At 43.3% G+C, this 18303-nt stretch overlaps 1 protein-coding gene across 1 annotated transcript in view; it reads right to left on the bottom strand.

The window, feature by feature from the left end:
• Positions 1–18303, bottom strand: part of Oxct1 (3-oxoacid CoA transferase 1) — a 134748-nt gene that overhangs the window by 64147 nt on the left and 52298 nt on the right. Inside the window, 4 exon segments of the mRNA NM_001127580.1 lie at positions 3331–3379; positions 5550–5644; positions 7400–7514; positions 8675–8782. Coding sequence (NP_001121052.1) covers positions 3331–3379; positions 5550–5644; positions 7400–7514; positions 8675–8782 — 367 coding nt within the window.

Genomic DNA, 18303 nt, shown 5'->3' with positions numbered 1-18303 from the left:
TGCTAACAGGTCTCCAGCCCAAAGGTCAGCCCTGCAAACCCACATGCCAGCATCATTATTCAGACTAAACAGGTCATATTTATAGACTTGGGAATACACACACACACACACACACACACACACACACACACACACACGTACTTAAAGAAAAAGAGGTGGTAAATTTGAAAGAGAGCAAGGTGAACCCTTATTTCTAAGGCTCTGGGAACACTGCAGAGGAGGCGGCAGAAAAAATGAAAAAGGAGGAAGACAGGAAGGAGGGCTGCAAAAAGATATCCTATAGATAAGACATGGCCATCGAAACCATGAACGCAAAGGGACTGAATGTTGTCAGGTACGGATGGGGAGGGACTCACAAAGTCCAACCCTCACTACTGAACTATTTACTGCTGATCAATTCAGGGAGAGAGGGAGTCACTGTCATCAGTCGTGTACCCACTGCTGACTCTATCAGGCTCCAGTGGATATACTTTCAACCTAACGGTCACACACATGACCCTGACTAAATTAAATGGATCATGAAACAAAACGGAAAGTCCTGAGTCTAGGGGAGGGGCAGCAGTGGACATGGATGATAGGGATGAGAGATGAGAGAGGGTGAGAGAAGAGAGCAACAGAATGCACTAACACACCTACGGAAATATCAGCAAACAACCGTGTGCACATCTAAATCTTCTCACTCAGCTGTTTTCAGGAGAGTCCACTCATTTCATCCTCTCCTTGCCTTTGGTTCACAGTTCAATACTGAGTAGCAAATAACTACTGTGGGCACCGAACAAAGCTGTAAGCAACATTCAACTACCCTGTGCTAGTGGTTCTCAAACACAAATACCCATCAGACCCGCACAGACTACGTACACAGACTGGCCCCTCCTCCAACGCGCCCAGTTTCTAATTCAGTACGTGGATATTAGGAGCTGAGACCTAACAGTCATGGGTCATGCTGCCACTGTGGATATACAGACTTGATGAACTAATAACCTTAGGGAGCAAAGGAGCTTATAGTACAGCAAAAAAGGAGAAACAGTTTCAAGGTAAAATGATGGGAGGACACTCGATGTACTAGGGGTTCAGGGGAGGGACCAGTCTTGTCCTGTGCAAGGATTGGAGGAGGACAATGAGCCAAATGTGAAGAGCTCTTATAAGATATTCTGATGATGAATTACGAGCCTAGAGACATTGACAAAAATGAAGGGAAGACTCTGGTGGGCACACAGTAAGAGCCAAGGCTACAGAAACAAAGGAGTGGTCCTAAGCAGAGAATGCTGAGGAGACACACAGTGTCGAGCTGCCATGCTTCAGTACGCAGGCCGGTGATGCTCCACAAGTGGCAGAGCCCTCAAAGACAGGGTGAACTTTGGGGAGGCTGTTCTAGTTGTCACGGGATGTTTGGGAGCGTCCTTGGCCTCTCACTACCTGTTAGATGCCGGTAGCGCTCCCACCCAGACCTAACAGTCAAAACATATTTCCAGACGGTGCCAAATGTCCCCAGGAGCCTTTTGAACATGGCCAGTGTGGAAATTACACAGCAGGGCCTACACAGGTCACAAGATGCACGAGGCAAATGTTTCTAAAGCAGTTTCCATGGATGGTACGTCATGAAGAGCCTTGCTAGTGTATTAGAAGAAAGCAGCATCAATAGGGAAACACGCAGGGTTCACTTTTAATGAAAGAGCAGAAGCGTGGGAAATATTAGAAACTTCACAGTTACTGTAGGTTTGTACTGGATTCCCATCATAACTGCAGGCTGCCATCTGGGCCTCTCTAAAGCCGACTTTTCAGCAGGTGTAACAGCGTATGACAGAGCCATGGAGGAGGAATAAGGCATCGGGGAGCTCAGACTCTGCTGACTTTATCTTGGGCACTTTAAGATTACAGTGGTATTTCAGGACTGGAAAACTGGTAGCTGCATTGGGACCGAGCTACCTCGAAATGTTATAAGGTAGGAAGCCCTCCAGTTCCACAAAGCGACTGAGACGCTTAGGCGCTTTTCCAAGGAAAACGGATTTTACAAATGGCAAAGCCAAAGGTTTCCGAAAAGGAGTTATTCATTTTTGCAAATAACCAACTAACATAATAAATTAGTCAAAGCAAACAGCAAATATTTTTACAGATCAGTGAGCTCCTGCTGAAGGGTACGGTACAAATCAAGTACAGCGTTGGTTGAATGTCAATGCTTCATCATACTGGGCCTTCTCGGAGTTGTGTTAGCTAATTCAGACACAACCCTAATGTGCATAGCTTCCAAAACTCCCCGGCATCAGACATCAGTTTGACAGCTGGCCTTTATGCACAGCTCACATTACTTCTGAGAGTTCCACATACTATTTCTGAGTGCAAAGGAAGAACAATACTTCTGTGGGGGCAGAATTAACAAAGAAGGCACTGAAAATCCTCCTAGGACAGAAATTAACTTAAGAGCTGCTCCATTCCAAGGATGCGCCGAAGGCCAACGGGAAGGCAATGTTACCTAAAGCATCGTGACAGTTGCCCCAGGCCTGACCTGTTCATTCTCTAGGTTGCTAATATACTTCATGTCCCTGTCAAGTAACAGGCTGATAATAAAAGGCAAAGCGTGTGACTACATGAGCAGACGAGAACATAGTGCTAGAGTCCCCAAGTCAAAGAAACTCTCTACTTGTCTTCAGTTCACATCCTGGGCATGAACCCAGTGGCCTGGTACAGACTTAGGCAGCCCCATCTGCAGAGGACTCCCTCACACTAACAAGGCCTATATAGTACAGAACGGTACACACGACCTACAGTCAAAGCCCCAGTGCGCCAGCCTAGTACTGTGCATCCACTCCCACTTTCTCTCTCCACAGAAGACTGACACATTTCCATTTGGGGTTGGCCAATAAGGGCCCAAGCAGGAGACCCAGAGGGTATCTTCAGTCCACCAACGTCACCGTAATTTGGTGGTGGTTTCTAACCCAATGCCACACTTTCTGTTGATTCGCTCTTTCCTGCCACCACCCTTTAAGAATGAAGAAGAATAAGTTTCTATAGGATTTCCTCATCACTTCTGAGTCTCCTTCATACTGTTCACATGCTCGTCAATGGCCCATCTCTGAACTCGTCAATAACACCATGTAAGGGTATGTTCTCTAGTCACACGGTTCTGCCATTAAGTTAGCACCTACACATCCTCCTTTATCACAGCTGAGACTGGACGAGAGTGATCTCAAACACTAGAGGGGTCATTTCCCCACTTTGTAGTAAATACAATGAGCTCTCCCCAAGAAAGACAAAGAACTCAGATCAAATTGTTGCTGGTGTGACACAGAACTAGCAAAGGAAAATGGTGAAAAAAAAGAGGAGTGAACTTACCTGCATTGATGAGGTCAGCATCAGCTTCGTCTTTTAGTGGGTATGGGCCCTGTCAGACATAGCAGGGCACAATCGGTGAGTGACAGACACATCAGGGCACACATTCAGTGAGTGACAGAAGCACATTTCCACCATCATATACTAAAACTATTTAAGTATCTCCCCTGAAGATCTAGAAAGTTAACATCTGTCTGTCTATCTGCCTGTCTGTCCCCCGACCCCCGTGTGTGTGTGTGTGTGTGTGTGTGTGTGTGTGTGTGTGTGTGTGTGTGTGTGTGCGTCCATCATATTTGTTTTCTAAACAGAGAGAAAACTCTGTGGTGTGGAGTTGGACCTGTGGAGAGGTGGGGAGGATCTGGAAGGAGCTATCTCCAATTGACAACTCACAAAGGAAAAATTGGGGTTTTTGTTGGCTGGTAGGTTGGCTGGATGGGAGTGTGGTTAGTTTTTGGGGGGGTTTTGTTTGTTTATTTGTTTGTTTTTTAAGACAAGATTTCTCTGTATAACAGACCTGGCTATCCTAAAGTCACTCTGTAGACCAGGCTGGCCACAAACTCACAGAGATCCACCTGTCTCTGCCTCCCAGCTGCAAGGATTAAAGGGTGTGCCACCACAGCCCCATGGAAAAGTTAGTTTTCTCCAATGTAGTCTAACTGGGTATACAAACAGCTCTTAAAGAAAGGCTTCATTCCCAGCCATAGATGGTCAACAGAAAATGAGCCCAATGGTATTTTGGGAGGATTTTGTCTCATAATGCTGGTACATTTTGTTTTTGTTTCAATCTTACAGGTCTTTGACTTTAATATTATGGTTCTGATTTTATTTTCATTGTGTGTGGTGTGTGTGTGTGTGTGTGTGTGTGTGTGTGTGTTTATATTGTATGTGATTCTTGAGCTTTTTCTTTGTTCTTTTTTCCTGTTTATTTTATCCTATTCAGGTTTGGGGATTTTGTCTGATTTATTTTTTTAATTGCCTGCTTGCTTTTCTTTGTTTTAAAGGTCTCTGTTTCCTTATGAGAAAAAGCGGGTGTGGATTTGTGTGGGTGGAGGGATAGGAAGAATCTAGGAAGACTTGGGGGAGGGGAAGTTGTGATTTGCATAAAGTATATAAAATCTATTTGCAATAAAATTTAGATTATTTTAAAACGTATGTTTTGTGTGAAATTTTTCAATAATAAAAAACAATAGCAAAATAGCGTTTTAAGTTTGTGACCTTCGTCGGTTGCATTGTTAACTCTCTTGGCCCACACTGAGCCTGTGGATCACAGGGTGAACCTACCTGCAGCCCTTTCCCAGAGGGCAGTGAACGGCACCTACACATGTGTTCTTCTGCTACACGGACTTGGAACAGCTGTCCTTTTGCTTTGGTATACAACACTTTGGAGGTCTGAATTTGGAATTCTAATTTTACCTCTCGTTGTATCTACACATGGGCTTCCTTATGTTCCCTTTGCTCATTTCTCAGTAGGATATTTAAAATATATAGTTGTGTATGTTTGTATATATGTATGTATGAATGCATTCACGTGTACACATGTGACTATATGCATATGTTTTTGTGGAGATCAAAATGAGGACTTCACATTGCTACACATATGTTCTCTGCTACACTTGATCTAATTTCATATTCCTTTTTATAAAGTAACTCTAATGACTTGAATAGAACTGAGAACTTTTAGATCACAACACATACCAACAGAAAGGGAAAGGGGGGAAAAGAAAAGATATTAGAGTTAAGAATGAAGCAACACTAGCTATAAATTTTTAATGACTCACAAAAGTGGGACTGAAAACTATCTCATAAATGAACTGAATTACACCTAATGTTTTAGGCCTCTGCACATCTCTATTTCAACATTCGATGTGGATAATTCACAGAAACTTACTTTTCCTCTGTCTTCAAAATGAAAAAGCTGACCGCTCTAGACAACCTCAGAGGTTCCTCAAAAGTAGCAGGCTTTGACATCAACAGGAAACTGCTTCTCTCCAGACACACAACATTTTTATGTCTCTGAAAACGGCCACGAGGTGGCTCAAGTGATCAGTCTTTACCATGTACCTGTGGTCATCACACAGGTTGCCCAGACAGGATCTTCTGTATATATAATTCTGTATATATATTATCACAGTGACAGCAAAAGTCTACTGAGAAATAATGAAACGCTGGAAAAGTATGACAAGTAAACAACAGCTATCATTAAAGAGGAGTCGTCAACTTACCAAGCCCAAGACTCCATTTTCACTTTGGAGATGAACAGTCATGTTTGGGCTGATAAAGTTGCTGGCCAGAAGAGGTATCCCTATACCCAGGTTAGCTGAGGAGAGATGTTAAGGAGGAGCGCAGCAGACACACTCTTCACATATATAAACCGGAACAAGAGTCTTCTCTAGAGGGAATTGTCATTAATACAGTAACAGAATAAATTCTCCAGACACCCTCTGCACACTCACGGACAATTCTTCAAAATAAAACTCTAATTAGTCCCCAATTTCCCACAAACATTATTATGCTTTATCACGAAGACCAAAGGAGTGACTTTAGAAGACAACTAAGGTCATTTTAGCAATAACATAAGTCAGACTTTATTTTTATTAATGTGCTCTGCAAATTAGATTCGTATAGAGGACAACTGACATTACTAAGCATGGTTAGGCCTTTGTTTAAAAACGATTTCCACTATACAAAGCCATCACTAAGAAGAATGATGATTTAAAATCCCAAAAGACAATATTTTTAAGTTTAAAGAAACGAAATTCGGATCAGACCAAATTGTCAGTGTTTTGATGGCTGTGGTATGACCGAGACAGCATCAGGAAAGAGAGGAGGACGCTGACTCCCTCCTTTGCCTATGCACACAGTGCGTGATGACTAATATGATACTCTTCTTCCCCCAAGTGAATTCTGATTGCTGCACAGGTGCAAACTGGACAACTGAGAAGCAGAGGGGCTTGGAGGTGAAGGCAGGAGGAGTAGGAAATTATCTCAGTCAAACTGATTGGAGAAATGACTGTAACTCATGGGAAACAGGAGCTCATGGACGGACAGGTTCTAGTTCTGTCTGCCCTAGGTCTGTAAGTACAGCTTTGCTGCAGCCAAAAGCCCATGAACATTTGTCTTGTCATACACCGTGTATATTATTCACTCTCTAGTATACTGAAAATTAGCAAAATGGTGAGCAATCTCGCTTTTAAGTGCATTCAAACTCCAAGTGCTAAGTGCACCAAATCATGTCCTCTCTGGTGATTTTTGCCAGAGATGAAAGGTACAAGGCACAGAATTTGAATCATTCATTGAGTACTTTTATAAAATATTAGATGAAAGAGTGTATACATAGGATATTTAACAAAGGAAGCAGAGGTTTGTTAAGAAGTTGGACTGTGGGCTGGAGAGATGGCTCAGCGGTTAAGAGCACTGACTGCTCTTCCAGAGGTCCTGAGTTCAATTCCCAGCAACCACATGGTGGCTCACAACCATCTGTAATGAGATCTGATGCCCTCCTCTGGTGTGTCTGAAGACAGTTACAGTGTACTTATATATAATGAATAAATAAATTTAAAAAAAAAGAAGTTGGACTGAACGGCCTATTGAGTGATCTAATGTCAGAATACCCAAGAAAATAAACAGCATTGGTTACAACCATGATTCTAATATTTGAAGCCCCCATCTTGAGTAATAGCTCCTTCCCGAACTGTCTAGCTAAATGCCAAACTGTAACAATGCAATGTAAACTCAGTGTTTTTAGTTGCCATCAAGAAGGCAAGTAGAGGGGTTGGGGATTTAGCTCAGTGGTAGAGCGCTTACCTAGGAAGCGCAAGGCCCTGGGTTCGGTCCCCAGCTCCGAAAAAAAGAACCAAAAAAAAAAAAAAAAAAAAGAAGGCTAGTAGATCACAAATAAAAAAAAAATCTTGCTATGCCTGGATATAGGATTACACATCCCATCCTGTGAAGTTTGACTACTTTCAAAATTAATGTGAACCAGACAGAAATCATTGTTCAGAGGCCTAACGGCCTGCAGAACATGGGAAATCAAGGACCGTATGCTTGGTGAGGCTCAGGCTACAAAGGATACCATACATGCCATCCTCAAACTCAAGAGCGGCTCTCTTGATGATCCGCTCCCTGACGTCTTCTCCGGGCTTACCAGACTTGGCTTTTCCTTCACCTTCCTTTCGCAGTGATAAACGCTTTAAAGTAACAGAAACAAAGTATGCGCGGTTAAGATCTGCTTTCAACCCCAGCACTGCCTGGATATAACAATTCACAGGGAAAAAAAATGTATAGCACTCATTACCAGTGGGAGGCAAGCCCTACAGTATATAAGGGGCCAGTTTTTAAGAACACATGGGTGGTGAGTCAGACAGAAATCTTTTCTTTAGGAAGTAAATGGAGCAGGTTAGATTTGTTTGAAGAGGAAGACAGAGCCGATTGCACTGAGAAGTAAACAATCCGACTACAGCACCGCTCTACCTAAGACTTAACAGCTGAATTCTCCTCAGGGGTTCAGAAGCCGAGCCTGAGTGAGGGAAAAGACGTGGGCCCTGGACATGTCTCCCCGGGCTGTCAGAATGCGTTTACCATGTTACTGCTCCCAACTACCTATTTCCATCTGCAGCCTCCAGGCTGGCTTCGTTGTGCAGGCATCGCAGGAATCATGGAAACAGCCAGAGGACGGTTTGCATTACTAAATCTCCTAAAGCCCGGAGAAGATGTCAGGGACTGGTCTGTTTGTCGATATCCTCCCCTGGCTCTCAGGGCTCCCAGCAGCAGTCTGGGGTGGCATATTGACTTTCACTCTGACTCTTAATATCCCACTACATTCCTATCATGGTCCTCATCCCTTTGACTCTTAACATCAACGGAGACCTGGCAGGTCAGCCATTGTGGAAGAGCTCCAGTCCTCCTAAACCCAACCCCTGGCCACCTTCAAACCTATCATTTGCCCATTGCTCAAAGCTAGTTAAAAACCACGTTCTTCCTGCATCCATAAAGCACAAAACTACTTCAAGACAGATAGATATTTATGAGGAAGCATTCCGACACCAGAGGGGTAAAGCCACCCAAGGTTGATTATTCATCTCTGCCCTCTACCCAAAATCAGGGATCAAAAACTGCAACCATTACAGAATCCTGGTGATATGATGGCCTATAAAATCTCAAGACCTGAAGACACTGTTACCCTGGGCAGATAGATACACAGTCAGTTCCTTTCCAGTGGCACACCGGAAGCTCCTACTTAAGAGCCAGAGTGAGACTGCTCAGCTCCTACCTTTTATCACCTGGAATGGCCTGAGAGACCATTGGTAACCAGATCTATATGGACTGGCAGTAAGGCTCTGTAAATTACCTCGATTCTCTTCTCATATTTCTCTCCCTTTATAAGGCGGTGCACATAAATCTTGGGAATGTGGATATCTTCTGGAGCAAACGAGCCAATGTCTACAATTTCTTCAACCTAGGGTAAAAGAAAAAATGTTAAGTGAGACAGTGACCATTTAAAATAAATGTTTATGTTTCTAAAAGTGAAACGTATAAATTTATGTCCAGCTTGTGAATACAGTATTAATAAAAAGCATGTGTATCTATATAAGCAAATGTAACATATATCAGACTTTTTAGACCCACAACTGAGAAGAAACCAAAATCCATACATTTATCTGAATGCAAAATTCAGGACAGAAAGTGACAAGACTTAGCCTTTTCCGAGAGAACTTTGGTTATAAATTCATCGCATGCATCAGGACAGTGGCTTGGGCTTTCATGAATTGCAGCTTGCCAATGCAAAGCTCAAAAGCACACTGTTTAAATTAATGAGAAATTTATCATATCAAAGGAAAAATCTGTAACAACATCTGTGTGGTCACTTGCAGAGGTCTTTCAATATAGATGCAAATGCCACTCACAGCCAGCTTTAATTACTCCTGTTGTTCCCCTCCTCAGCATCGGGACAGAACTGCAATCATCGAAATAATTTTACTCAAAGATGGATAATTGATTTTAATATGGAAACTTCGAGAAGGAATTATTAAGTAATAACTAGAAATAGTCAAATTAATTCCAATCAGAGTCATTCACAGTGACATTTTGCAGTAATATAAAATGTTCCGAAGTTCGTCTGCTATTTTGGGATTCATTTTTTTTTTTACAATAACATAAATGAACTAAGAATGACAAGGAGTCAGGAAAAACTAATCTTAACATTAAATTAAAAAACATTAAAGCTAATTTTGGTTAAAGAATCAGCTTTCTCATGACTGTAGAGATACTCTCTTTCTTGTGCACTGTGCTCCTATCAATAAAAATCTAATTGGTCAATGAACTGAGGCAGGATTAGAAAGTGGGGGGCCTGGCAGAGAGAAGGAACTCTGGGAAAGAGACAAGCATGGGAAGGAAGGTTCCCAGAGACAGAGGAAGACGGTCAAAAAAAACTGAGGACCACAGAACAACGGACATGGCAGAATAGAATAATAGCATTATTGGGGTATGAGCTAGTCAGGGAACAAGCCCTCGATTTTGACCTAGGCATTTATTCATACATAAGAAGTCTTGGAGTTGCTACTTCAGGAAACAAAGTGGCTGAGCTCATGGTTGCACATGACAAATTCAAATCAGCGTAATGGATGTCACATATGCTATGGCTTGACTCTTGGACACTTCTTGTGGTCTTTAAAAAGTGGGGAGGGTCACTTTTATGGGACCAAATCCCCCTCATCCATGCTTCATGCTCTCTGAGCACAGTTGAGGTAAGCAGGAGGCTGTTTGTTCCAGCACATATCCCCCACTACTGCTATCCAAAAACTGTGGGCCTGCCTCATGGTGAAGCCCCAAATAATCCTTTTCTCTTCATGGGGTGATTACCAAATCCTTCGATGTAGTGACAGAAATCTAATACAATGCCTAAAGCAAATAACCATTTGCTTAAATGAGCTGACTTATTCAAACAGGCAGAGTTGTTTCAAAGTTGCCGTCTAAAATACTAAGGAGACTACCCGGAGGTCTGTGGAGTTAAGCCCTATCTCTCACCAGGCTCCTGCCACAGAGAAGGAACACAGATTTCAGATCATCTGTTATTACACACTGCCCCCAAGCAGCTGAAGAACACCAGGGAAATGGGTGGGGACTGCTTCCTATAAGAAAGATCTGGAAAACACTTAAAACACCAGGGAGGAATCATGGTATCCATGTTGAGTTAGTGTTGAGAGAAGGACCTGGGAACAAGCAAGAGGGACAAGGATTTGGGGGCCCGTGTTCTCCAAGAGGGAATGAGAGCAGGGCTTCTTGCTTAAACTCTGTCTTCCCCTCTGAATGGTCCCATGGTATATTCACCATTTATTCATACTCATATTCTCTTATTTCTCCCTCCCTCCATACCTCTCTCCTTCCCTCCTGCTCCCTCTCTTTCCTTTCTTTTCTGTCTCTATTGTATGTGGTATATAGTCATGCTGAAAAGGGTGTGTGTCTGTATGTGTACAGGTGTACAGGCACACATATGCACATGTATGTGGAGGCCAGAAATTGACAATGGTGGTCTTTCTCGATCTCACCCACCCCTTATTATTCTTATACAAAATTCTTTCCTAAGCCTCTAACTCATCAATGTGGTGAAGCCAACTAGCCAGTGAGCTCTAGGGACCCTGGGATTACAGATGTTTGCTGCCACACTTGATATTTTCATGTGGTTACTGAGGATCCAAACTCAGGCCCTCACACTATACAGCAGGCACTTTACTGACTTAGCCATGTCTCAGGTCCCTGCCCTGACTTTCTTTCTACACAGTGGGTGAGGATCAGGTTAAAAAGAGCTGGAAGTGGTCCTAAGAAATGAAGCATAGGGGCGATGTCTAAGCCTGGCTATAACTTTACAGTTTATTCGCAACTTCCCATTGTTTTCAATTTAAGCCTTCAATGAGGTCCTTGACTTTAAAAATGTTCCTATTATACTGAGGATATATATGAAGGCTTAATATTCAAGAAAATATTGACTACAGCATTCAGTATAAAGTCAGAAAAAACATCAATGGTCAACTGTAAAGAACTGATAGAAATAAATATTAGATGTCCTAACAGAATGGACCTATTGTTACGCTTTTGTAACACTGAGTAGTAGTTCGAAATTTGCTTCATAATAATACAAGACGTTTTACAAGCAAGAATTTATACATATATGCTTTAACGCAACTACATCATTTTCCTTTTCTCTTTTCTTTATAAACTATTAATCCCAAAACATGGTATTCATTTGGACACTTGCATTGATCAAATATATTGATCAATTCAGGGTAACTAGTATTGTTTTTCTGCAATGTATGTTTAAACCCATGAAAAGCAGAAGCACAGTGAAATTCTAATAATTCCTCTCTCTGAGTAGCTACACAAGGTATTTCTGGGGGGCGGAGGCTGCTTGCAGAGGCCAGAGGACAACCTCGAGTGCCATGCCTTAGGTGCTGCCCACCTTGTTCTGTGAATCAGACTCTCACTGACCTGGAACCAACTGGGTAGCTATGGCAGCTGGCCAACGAGCGCCGGAAATCTGCTTGTCTTTGTCTCCCAAGGTCAAGAGGCAAACGCCATCTTGCCAGGGGGAGTTAAACATAAGTCGTGGGAACTGAGCCCAAGTCTGCACACGTACAAGGCAAGCACTTCACTGACTGACATATACCTCCAGCTCCATACAAGTTATCTTTGTTTCCCTTCGATGGGAAGGATCTAAAACATCTGAGGATTGGGTTAGGTGCCCATGGCCTCACAAAGGCTAGGCATTGATCACTTCAGGGTAAGGTTTCTAAGGTTTTATCGCTGTACAGAGACACCATGACCAGGGCAACTCTTACCAAGGGAGTCATTTAATTAGGACTGGCTAACAGTTTCAGAGGTTGTGCAGTCCACTACCATCACAGAAGCATGGAAGTGTGCAGGAAGACTTGGTGCTGGAGGAGCGGAGAGTTCTACGTCTTCATCCACAGGCAGCGGGAGACTGTGCCACATTTGGGGGTAGCTTGAGCATAGGCGACCTCACTGCCCCCACAGTGACACTGCCTCCAACAAGGACACACCTACTCCAATAAGGTCACACGTCCTAATAGTATCACGCTCCATGGACCAAGCATTCAAACACACACACACACATATACAAACACACATATACAAACACACACACACATATACACACATATACAAACACACACACACATACACACACACATACACACACATACACACACATATACAAACACACACACATATACACACATATACAAACACACACACACATACACACACACATACAAACACACACACACACACACATACACACACATACAAACACACACACACACATACACACACACATACAAACACACACACACACATACACACACATATACAAACACACACACATACACACACACATATACACACACACATATACACACACATATACAAACACACACACACACACACACACACACACACACACACACACACACGTGTCACTGAATCCCGTCCACAGACCCTCATGAAGGTTAAGCACTCAAAAGACACAATAGCTACCAAATAAATGTTTTCCCAACTAGAAAATATAAAGTATAAAAAATATATAAAGTATATAAAAATGAAGCATGTGAGAGATCTCACAAATAGATATGCACCTAATTAAAAGGGCATGGTAAGGAGAAAATAGAAAAGCTGTAAAAATCAATTACGACCACAGGAAATAAACTACAAAAACCTTTTCTCCATTATCTTGATGGCAATAATATGAATTCTTTTTCATACCTAATGCTACTCCAGTCAGTCTGGCCTTCAGATCTCCTGCTGGAATTAACAATAGCAGATTCCTAATGTGTCTGCCAGACTTGCTCTTCAGCAAGATCAAGGAAAACAATAGAATGGGGGTGGTAGTCCTCACTTAAACTGGAAATCTCAAGAGTAAATAACCACTGTTGATTTTTCTGGTCCACCAATTAGTTCCCTCAGAACTTATGAAATCAAGACAAAGTTTCATAAGGGCAATTATAATGTAACTTTCACGACAAATACAATAAGCATGCCCTAGTTTAAAGTCTTAAAAAGCAACAATTCCGTTAAACATAATCAGTTCCACACTTTGCAGTGCTAATTTCCGTATTGTAGAAAATGCATGGGCAGCATTTGTCAAAACAATACCAACACAGGACTGGGCCAAACACTGTACAAACAAACAAAGCTTTCTTAGTGTTGGCTAATGGCGTTGGTAGCAAATATTTGAAGAACAAACCAAAAGGAGAAAATAATGTTTTCAGACAATCTAGGAGGGGTTCAACCACAACAAAGCAGAAGAGGGAGAAATATCTTTATGGTATCTGTGCCCAGGACTGAAGATGGTCTTAAGATACATCCAGAAAGAGCCCACAGGATGATTTAAAAGTCCAAGGTGATTAAGCTATGATCTAAGCAAGAAAGGAAACCTGACAACAATGAATGAAGTGAACATCTTACAAGAGGTGTTCAGGAGAGACACCAGAAGGTATCTGTGACATTACCAGAGCAAAATCAAAGGACCAGGGGGCTGTGGAGGTGGGGATGGGTAAATGTAAGCATCTTGAACAAGCTCAGGACAGAGGAATGGCAGCTAAGAACAACCCAGGCTTCTCCCAGGCACTGTGAATAGTTCTCACCCAGCACCATCTGGCACCGCTCCGAGTCCACACACTTGCGGCTTCTCTAATTAGTACTTGTCTTCTTTGGTCATCAGCAGGAAACAGAGGCTAGGAAATGCTACTCTTTATTGATTTGAACTTTTTTAGAGGTTTACTCTCTCTGCCTTGCACCTTCCTACTTTATAAGTCTGAAAAGTTTTATTTTAAAGCCCAGAGAAAGATTCCTATTTATCCCCGATGACAATGTTTTTATATTGCGTGGAAAACATCTTACCATAGAACAGAGGAGCTATGAGGAGACACTTTTTTTTAAATGACAACCTCAGTTTCTTACATCCATACACAGGAACCTGACCCTAGAGCTGTCTGAGATAAGGACTGCACACCTGCAGACGTCTGCAGTGGTGTAAAGACAGGGTCCTGCCTGGAGCAAGGGAAAGGTTTGTTTCCTGAGTCTCAACTTTCAGAGAAGGTTAGGAGGAACACTCTTCTTTTGCCAGGGCAATGGTCCAAGTTCTGTGGGTGATGCTGCACTCGCCCACAGAAGGAGAGGAGAAAGAGGAACTGTGGAGAAATATTTATCTTTCTGAAAAATGCAAAGTGGCAAAAGAAAGACAACAGAGGATGGCATCCTACTTAAAGCCCCATGTACTGGCTGGTTTTGTGTGTCAACCTGACACAAGCTGGAGTAATCACAGAGAAAGGAGCCTCCCTTGAGGAAATGCCTCCATGAGACCCAGCTGTAAGGCATTTTCTCAGTTAGTGATCAAGGTGGGAGGTCCATTGTGGGTGGTACCATCCCTGGGCTGGTGGTCTTGGGTTCTATAAGAGAGCAAGATGAGCAAGCCAGGGGAAGCAAGCCAGTAAGTAACATCCCTCCATGGCCTCTGCATCAGCTCTGGCTTCCTGATCTGCTTGAGTTCCAGTCCTGACTTCCTTTGGTGATGAACAGCAATGTGGAAGTGTAAGCTGAATAAACCCTTCCCTCCCCAACTTGCTTGTTGGCCACAATGTTTTGTGCAGGAATAAAAACCCTAAGACACCCCAGGCTAAGGAAGAACATGGCCAGTTGGAACATGTGAGGCAGTAGCATAGAAGCTTAAGGGACCACGAACAGAAATGCATATGGACAGCTTTCCAGAAATGCACAGCGGCAAGAGCTAGGTAGCCACCAGCATATTAATTACACTTGTTTCTTCAGACACCATTAGAGACAGTAGGGAATACGATTGCAAAGCCGTCACTGAAACCTGGCAGATCGCATCTCATGCCAAAGGTCACTCTACAGTGTCCAATGAAAACAGGCTGTGATTTAAAAAAAAAAAATGTTATCAGGAAAATATGAGTGCTTGGCCAGTCAGACCTATGGATGAAATATAGTAAATACACTTAATGTGGGATTGAAATCAGACTCACCGCCCATGAAAGACAAGGGTAGTATAATGGAAGCGACAAAACTGCTTCAGAAATAAGACAGTGGCATCAGCAGAGATGCAGGTTCTCGGAACACTGTCTGCTGATGGACTCTGTGTGGCGTTCTGACGAGCTCTGCCTTTCGCAGTGACGCCATGGCCAGTGAGTCTGGTCTGGTGGGTGTGTAATGAATCAGAGAGGCAGTCCGCAGATATACCCTGGCCATTGAGGATGTCTGTGTCCAGACTTCAGAAAGTGTGGACAAAAGAGAAGTCAGATCCAGTGTCCCAAGCTGCAAATGACAAATGGGCCCCTGAAGGACAGGAGGACACACCCCGACATCCACCTTGACGACAAAAAGAAGTTTTCTATAAGAGATGAGTTTTGTACAACGTGGGCAGCGGTATTTGCTCACATTCTAAGATGACCCTCACAATACAGACACGCATGGCTGGAACACGTGCACGATTTCTGACACTTTAAGAACGCTGCCAGGCGTGGTGGCACCTGCCTTTAACCTCAGAGCTCCGGAGGCAGAGTTCTAGGCCAGCCTGGTCTACAAAGAGAGTTCCAGGACACAGAGAAACCCTGTCTCAAAAACAAACAAACAAGAAGAGGAGGAGGAGGAAGAGGAAGAGGAGGAGGGAGAAGAAAGAGGAGATTAAAGGAATAAATTGGAATACTACGATGCTTGTCGAAAGTGCCAAAGGTGATGAAAGATGTGTGCTGCTGCTGCTGCTGCTGCTGCTGCTGCAGCATTAGGAATGACAAAATTCTCCGCTCAACTTCTTTCTGCCTCTATTTTTGCCGTAGGAAGAAAAGACAGAGCTAACATTTTTGAGGAAGAGCCAAATCCTAAGAAGAAATACTGATTTTTTTTTCTGAACTAATTCTAGATTTCAAGGCATTATTCTTTAAAAGCCCAAATATACATTCGAGTTGCCACCAAGAGAGAAATGGTGACGATGTCAGCCGCTGAGGAGATGTAAGAGCACTCCTTTTCAGGGTGAGGGTCGGTCCACAGTAGCCTGTGCCAACCGCTCAACAGCTGGTGTGCAGAAAGGAAGAGCAGGCGTTTAACTGCAGCTCACACAACCGTCCTCCAGTTCACACCATGATGAGCCAGGGAGGATTACACTGTGTGGTGTCACACAGCCTCAGGTGGAGCCCCTCACGTGGGAGTGTTCACAGATGTAGTTGGAATGTTGCGTCAGGTTCATTCACTTTACACCAGCAAATACAAACTATGCACAGGCGAAGCTCCACAAGGACGCAGGAAGCTTACTCTGACGTGAAGAGATACAGCATGCTGCCGAGGTCCAGCCTCAGTGTGAGGAGGGTTGGGGTAGAGTGGGGATGGGAGCCACGATGATTCAATGTCTTGGACTCAGTAATGGATGCAAGCTGTCAGCTCAAGGGCTCTCTTTTAGCCAGAGGATTCCCATCTTCTTCTCCTTTCTTCCTTCTTCCTTCCTCCCATTCTTTTGCCTTTTCCTAATCAGAGAGCCCGAACCCAGTCTTTCATTTACTAGAGCTACTACATCAGCAAGGCTTTGACCATTGTTGACAAGTTTTTAGAAATTCTTAAATGTGCAAAGATTCTATGAGTCCTGGATCAAGAGTCTAAACCCCTGCTTCTTTAAAACAGAAACTAAACAGGAAGCAACAGCACATTTCCTTACAAGGTTCACAGCCTGCTCTTCACGGGTATCTGGGCACAGCTCTTGTGGTTTCCTGGTACAGCAGACAGCACTCTTTAGTAACTACTTTCACAAAAGAACAGAGGTGACAGCTACTAAGGCTGAAATGATTTCTTACAACGTTTTAAAATGTTTGCAAGTAACGCAGCTAGCTCTCAATTCCACACGTTAATTCTCTGTGTTCCTAGATCATATACAAGCCCTGCTTGTATTTTATGGATTGTCTTCTCCTCTCCATGTCTTTTCTTCCTGAGACCACGTTAACTCTATCTTTGAGGTCCCCAAGTTCACCCTGGCTAATTAATGCAGCAGTCATTGGACCAGAGGGTACCTGTATCTCCTCATAATTCCAAGTTCAAGGCCGAGCCTAGCAATGAGCAATTTCTACAAAGGACCATGTAGGCGTTTATGGCTTCTGTGGTTATGTTGCCTAGATCCTTTCCCGTGGTCCTAAAGGCCAAGCAGAAGCCTGTTCCTCATCCTCCCCAGCTTCACGACCACCTCCACTCCTCATTGCTGAGAACTGCATCATTTATTATGGTGTGATTAGCTCTGAGTAATGGGAGAAGTGTATTCTCCAGGAAAAGAGATAGAAAGTAAAACAGAAGACAGTGGATCAGTTTCAGGCCAACAGCAGTCATCAGCACACATGGGAGTCATGGAGATCGACAGTTTGGTGATACTCCAGGGGCAGGGACTGTGTCACACCTCCCCTTATGCAGTCATGCCAGACCTGACAACAGGCAACTCAAAAACAAAAACAAGACAAACAAACAAACAACCCAGAAATACTGGAGAGATGCTCAATAGTTAAGAAAACTGGGGGCCCCTTCAGAGGACCTGGGGTTCCATTCCTACATGACAACTCCAAAGTGGTGTCTGTAACTCCAGTTCTAAGTGACCTGACACCTTCTCCTGGCCTCTATATGCTCATAGTGCACAAATATAGCAAACAAGCAAAATATCTATACATATAAAGATACATAAATCATTGTTTTAAATGCAAAAGTAGAAGTGGATGTGGCGGCCCCCACGTTTATTATCAGCATTTAGGACACAGAGGCAGGTGGATCTCTGTGAGATCAAGACCATCCCAGTCTACACAGGCAGTTACAGACATGACTCAGAGATTCAGAGTGAGGGGAGGGAGGAAGAAGAGGAAGAGGAGAAGGAGAAAAGAAAGAGATCAAATATTTGAGGGCTTTACAGATCCTTAGAATGGTGAT

Source organism: Rattus norvegicus, chromosome 2 (assembly GCF_021556685.1).
Source record: "Rattus norvegicus strain SHRSP/BbbUtx chromosome 2, alternate assembly SHRSP_T2T, whole genome shotgun sequence".
NCBI classification, from domain to species: domain Eukaryota; kingdom Metazoa; phylum Chordata; class Mammalia; order Rodentia; family Muridae; genus Rattus; species Rattus norvegicus.
This window is presented reverse-complemented; position numbering and strand designations above follow the sequence as displayed.